General features: G+C 41.1%; 1 protein-coding gene across 1 annotated transcript; it reads right to left on the minus strand.

The window, feature by feature from the left end:
- Positions 1–5,065: 5,065 nt before the first annotated feature.
- LOC103808521 (gap junction beta-2 protein-like) lies at positions 5,066–5,859 on the minus strand. Its single transcript, XM_009081310.1, has one exon. It carries the CDS (start codon positions 5,837–5,839, stop codon positions 5,162–5,164), a length of 678 nt encoding a protein of 225 aa, XP_009079558.1. The 5' UTR covers positions 5,840–5,859; the 3' UTR covers positions 5,066–5,161.
- Positions 5,860–6,448: the final 589 nt, after the last annotated feature.

Raw genomic sequence — 6,448 nt, forward strand, 5'->3', positions numbered from 1 at the left:
TATGTGTTGTCTTAAAGATTGAACCTCCATAGAAAATTATCTGCAAAACACTTTTAAAGCAGATTTCATTATCCCAACTTAAATGGTTTTAAGACTGCCATTCTTTCCCAGCTGGCATGTCTATATTACCATAATTGCCAAGAGAAAAAAAAATACACCTTGCAAGTAAGCCTGCCCAGCACAGCTTGTCTACTGAAAAATGCCACCTGCTTCAGACCAATGATACACTCTACAGTATTTTTTATCCCGGGTACTGTGCTGGGCTGAGTGAAATGCTGGCTCTTAGTAGTACACAATATATGCTGCTGTTCAAAACATTCATCTACAGCCTGCAGTCATTCATAGCTCAACTCTATCCATCCTCTCAAAACATATTTCCCTAAATTGTCTATCACACTGATACCATATCACTCCTTTACCACAAAGACTTATGCAAGCATCTGGCTACCTGATGGCATTCTCGGAGAGGATATTGTCTAGTAGATGGCTGATTCAAATACAGTGGATTTGGGAGTAGAGCAGGCAGATGAAAAATAATGATGAGAGTTAGTGGCAGTGATTAAATGGGCAGAGGAAGGGAGAAGGTACATGTAATCATGCAGCCAATTCTGAGATTGAGTACTATGGTACTGGGGAACCAACCATAGCAAGAGCAAGCTATGTTCTGAAAGGTGGAGTCTGAGATGTGACTTGTTTCTTCATCTGGGCCTGCTGATTAAAGCTTAATGCATTTCCAAACCTAGGTTATAAAGACTTTGTTTTGGTTGCTAGGAAAGTTTATATAAAAAGCACCCAGGTCAGAGCTGAGCCAGCTTTGCAGAAGAGAAATGCATTCTGTAAAAGAAAATGGCAATGACAAGCTGGGTTGGTCATATGGGGAAAAAAGTATAGGTACCTCCTGAACTATCTTGGAGATCATTACCATTAGTCTTAGCTCATTAAGCGTCAGACAGTTACCACTCTCTACAAACAGGTTCAAATGACTGTGTAGATAATAAGGTGGTAAAAATACAAATAAACATGTAATTAAAAGTCAGGGTAGTGGCTGTCCTGAATATCAGAACAGGTGACCCAAAATACAGTGCAATTCTTTCTGTTATTTTGTTGCCTAGTAAAACTCATTAGCATAATTTGCAGGGAAGGGAATTATAATTAGGACAAAACCCATTAATCTTCACCAAGTTTAGTTTGTAGTAAAGTGCTCTTAGCTGTTTCTTACTGCTGCAGTACACTTCTTACAAAATAAAGCAGCTTTTAACAGAGTTGCTGTTTTGAATTGAACCTCCATGTTACAGGAGTGCCCTTCTCTGTATGGACCATTGTGCTGGTTTTGGCTGTGGCACAGCTAAATTTCTTCACAGTGGCTAGTATAAGGTTATGTTTCGGATTTGTGCAGAACACAGGGTTGGTAATATGGAGATGCTTTTATTGTTGCTGAGCAGAGCCAAGGGCTTTGCTGCTTTCTGTACTGCTACACTGGCAAGGAAGTTGGGGGTGCATGGGAGATTGGGAGGAGACACAACTTGGACAGGTAACTCAAACTGACCAAAGGGATATTCCATATCATATGACTTCATGCCCAGTATATAAAGTGGGGGGAAGAAGGAGAAAAAGTGGGAACATTTGCAGTGATGGTGTTTGTCTTCCCAAGTAACTTACACCCTGCTCTCCTGGAGATGGCTGAACACCTCCTGCCCATGGGAAGCAGTGAATTAATTCCTTGTTTTGCTATGCTTGTGTGTGTAGCTTTTGCTTTCCCTGTTAAACTGTCTTTATCTCAACCCATGAGCTTTTCTAGCTTTTACCCTTCTGATTCTCTCCCCCATCCTGTTGGTGGGGGAGTGAGTGAGTGGCTGCGTGGGGCTCAGCTTCTGGCTGGGGTTAAACCACGACAACCATATAATTTTTTTTTTATATTCTTCATGTCAGATACAAAATAACACAGTACATTGGCTCCTGGTAACTGTAAACAACTTCAGGATTTTTTTATTTCTGTCTAAGAAAACCTTTAATAAAGGTACTTCTATATCCAGAAGTCATAAACACAGATTTATACTTGATTTCCTTTTAAATCAGTCTTTCTCCCAAGGTAGTTAGGGGTTTTTTTCTCTAGCTGGGCTAATAGTGAAGTTTGCTTCCCCTCCTCTCTTTCCCCTTCTGACAAATATGTTTGTAGTTTTGGTTTCAAGGTTTTGGATGAAAGTTTAACTTGATTAAGTCAGTGGTGATTTTTCCTGGGGATTTCAGTCAAGGTAATATTCCAGCCAGTACCACTCCTACACTTCCCAGTTCTGATGTCACATCATTAGACACTATATTCTGGCTACACTGGACACCAAACAGTGAGGAATCAGCCTTTTCTATAGTCATGACCTCAGATTTGCTGCTGCAGTTTTTAACACTCTTGCAATCTTCATTTTGAGGAAACCTTAGGAACCAAGTACCAAAAACATAGATACTACTAGTTCGTTTTAGGAAAGAACACACGCAATTTCAGCACAGCATTGTATTTTAATCTGTTTGAAATCCATTTGTAGGAGGTCAGCTAAGCAATGTAGCACATGTAGAAATAGGTGCAATTCCCATGTTCCTATAAAGTATCCAAATTTTCTTCCCACACAAAGCAGCTATTCAGTCAAATCAAATATACACATAAAATAAATCTCAGAGACAGAAGATATGTCCTGGTAGACCTACTATTGCCTGCTGCTGCAGAATTGGATCAAAGCCCTCTCTTGGCTACCTCCAGACACTTTCCTCAATTCTATAATTTTTCCCCTTGTGTGATAATCCATTTGCCAAACAGCTAGTTGAGGATAACCTCATGGTGTTAGTCTTAAAAAATTTGGTGTGTCTCATTTCAAGTTCCAGCTAAATTCAAAGGCAGGCTGGGAAAACAAACTCTCCTCTATGGAGCTGGTTTATCACTGGCCTTTTCCAGCTGCAATTCTGCTAGCACATAGGCAGCATATTTGATTTCTAGCAGAGCATATATGTGACCTTCCTCTATGAGCTCACAAAACTTCAGGGTAACAGGCAGTGTAATCAATTGTAAAAACAACCTGCAACAAAAGGCTAAAATCCTTACAGTAGCCCTTGGCCATTAAATGTAGTATTGGTGTGTATGTTTTCCACCACGGTGAACAGATTTTCATTAGACACATTAGGTAACACACAGCATGTACAAGTAATACAGAAAACAGACACCACATGAATGCTTTAATTATAATTTCAGGGTAAAAAAAAATCTTGTTGTTACAAAAGAAATGTAATACTAGAGCACTGGGAGTAGATAGTTTGTTCTCTTTGTACTTGCACATGGAACAATGCAGGAACTTTACCAAGCACAAACCTGATACATGCCAAGCTTTGTTCTTTAGAGTTGAATTAAGGATGTCTTCAGAGTTCAGGTTTCCAGTTCAGCTCATTATGAATGACTTTGTATCTTTTTGTTCATGCTTCTGAGGATGGCATTTTTATGGTTTTCTTCCTCCCCTCTTAGATGACAGATTCCCATCTGCAGTCAAGTTGCAACACTGGATTGTAGCTCACAAGCAGTGGAAGCTTTTTTTCTCCTCTGCTTCCAGTGCACAGTGAGGGGCCATGGGTTTTAATCATGCAGCTTTGTTTAGTTACTCCAACAGTGACAAACTTAAATGTACAGTAAAAGATTAATTCAAATAGAGAAGCTGAAATAGTGCTCATTCATTCTGGGTAAAAGTCATCTTTAAAGTTAAGGAGGAGAAACGGCCAGCCCGCTAGAAGTGGGTTCAATGGGCAGGCACTTGGGAGATAAACTGTGTTGCTGTATGTGCTGGTGTAGCTGCCTATGATAGGCATAAAACACGTTTTGAGACTACTTTGAGACAAGACCAGACTGACTCATATAGTTCTCCAAGTTAGTAATACACAATTCACAGCTTAGTAATGTGAACTTTAAGAAAAATATCAAGTTCCTCATTTCTGATTGGGTCCCTTTGCTATTTTAGCTCTGCAAAGCTGTGTGTAATTCCTGCTAGACCAACTGTAAGAAAAGGAAGGGTGATTTAATCTCACAATGTGGAATGTAAGAGAGATTGGGAGTGGTTTGCTCAACTCATTTGAGAGGTACCTCAGATAGGGAGAAGGTTTTATGAAGAAAAGCTGTGCAGGTTGAGTAAGAAAAAAGGACTGATGGAAGGAGCACTGCACATGCTGTAAGTTGAAGCACTTCTTTTGGGTAACAAACAGAATGAAACAAGGCAATTTTTCTTTATATTTACTGAAAAAACCCACACTTCTAAAGGTACATAGCCAAGTGAGGCACAGACAAGTGCAAAAAGTCTCTTCATCAAATAAAGTCTACTGTACCGAGAGTCTTTACAAAATACCAGGGAGAACAAGAAGAGGAGGAAGACAGTTGCACTGACTCCACCTTCTCAGAGGTAACAATCTTTTTTGTCATCTGAAGAGAATGAAAAATTAACTTCATTCTTCCCACTGCTGCAGCCCCTGTGAGTGAGGGGAGGCAGCACTGACCTAATGACATTCACAAGCAGTTGAGAAGGGCCATCCCCAACCCTGTAGGAGCTGCTCCCCAGTGCAGGCAAGAAGATAAAAATAATTGCTAGTGCCCAGCAGAGCTGATAGCATGCATTGCCATAGAGTACTGGTGATCCTAGGCTGTTTACTTCCTCTCCAGATTACTTAGAGGACATCTACTATAAAGACAATCACATCCCTGTCTTCTTCCTTTTCACAAGTTGTAATGTCCCACCAAAATCCCTTTACCCCACTTTAACCTAAACCCTTTGTTGTCTCTGAGCTAACACAGTGTGTTTGTGATTCCTGTCTCTCCTTTGGGCACTAGAGCCTTCTCTGGTCCTTTCCATTCCCAGTTTTTGAAAAGTGACTCTGTCCCAACAACAGGATCCCAGCAGTAGGCATACTTAGTAAAGCTGCTGCCAGAAGGCTGCTCTATTTGTGGCTGCAGGAATACTGAATTAGCTCATGATCTTTAAAACCTGCCTCAGTGGCAGCTTCCTAGGGAGGCTACCATTTTTAAAAACACAAGTATTAATTTTTATCCTTTTCCTTAAGTGTGAAAATATTGCTTAATGTTTTCTGACACCTAAGAAAGTTTAAGGGAAATGGGGAGCTAGGAAATCCTGGAACTAGGGAATTATTTTAAAATTGCTGTTTTCCTGGATTCTTTCATGCAAATTTTTATCACTAAGTAACACAACTCAGCCAGATTCAACATCATGCAGATCCCAGACACAGCAAGCATGAAAATAGTAAATGTGGTTTTCTCAGTGGGCCGAGACACAAAACAATCCACTGTGTTGGGGCAGGGCCAAGCATTGCACTTCACCAGGCGAGGCATCTGGTACCCATCGTACATGTAATAGAACACGTACATGAAGACAGCTTCAAAGACGATCCTGAAGAAGATGCTGCTGGTGTATGTCCACCACAGGGGGCCCCGAATGTGAATTTTTGCGGTTTTTATTTCTTCAATATCAATTTTCTCACCATTTCTTAATCGCCTTTTCTTCTCATGCCTTGTGTAAGCTACGTGCATGGCCACCAGCAGCGCAGGCGTGGAGACAAAGATCAGCTGCAGGGCCCACAGTCTGATGTGAGAGATGGGGAAAAAGTGATCATAGCAAACATTTCTGCAGCCAGGCTGAAGTGTGTTGCAGGTGAAATCTTGTTGTTCATCTCCCCAGACTTTCTCTGCAGCCACAACTAGGATCATGATACGGAAGATGAACAGGACTGTGAGCCATATTTTTCCGATACTGGTGGAGTGCTTATTTACACCTCCTAAAACAGCCTGCAGAGTTCCCCAGTCCATCTTCTTTTCTGTGGCCTTTTACCTGGAGGATGACACAATACAGGGAATGGTCACTTTTCAAAGGGTGGAAAAACAGCTCTAGACCTTCTGTGAACAGGACAACTTCTGGGCACTCTCTGCAGAGTCATAAGCACATGAAAGTCACTTTCATTGATGTCACCCCTATGTTTATGAATTCAACCAACTTATTAAACTCTCTCCTTCCATGAATTTATGATCAGAAAAGCATCCTTGATGCATTTCTCAACAAGGCTCTGGGCAGGAAATAAGTTACATCTTAATACAGTTCCTCCATGCAATCTCTACACCCTTCTTCCCTTTCTTGAGATATTTCCCTTTCTGCGGTTGACTTTAGTCAGTGTTTTGCCTTTCAGTGTATTTCCCAAAGCAACAGAAATTACTATCACAGCATGAGTTAGGGCTACATCTAGACAGAGTAGAGACTTCTGTAGTACTTTTTACAGGACTGCTTTGCCAACACCACAATTCTAGAAGGCTGAGCTGGTGCTTTCTTTGCCTACTTGGCATTCTTCAGCAGAAGTCCTCACTCCATACAGACATCTTTAGCAGACCTCCAAGGCTATAACAATGCCATGCAGTGCTCCAGGC

The sequence above is a fragment of the Acanthisitta chloris genome, unplaced genomic scaffold, assembly GCF_000695815.1.
Source record: "Acanthisitta chloris isolate BGI_N310 unplaced genomic scaffold, ASM69581v1 scaffold30048, whole genome shotgun sequence".
NCBI lineage: Eukaryota > Metazoa > Chordata > Aves > Passeriformes > Acanthisittidae > Acanthisitta > Acanthisitta chloris.

Coding starts and splice junctions, on each gene's coding strand:
- LOC103808521 (XM_009081310.1), bottom strand. CDS start 5,839: ATGGACTGGGGAACTCTGCAGGCTGTTTTAGGAGGTGTAAATAAGCAC.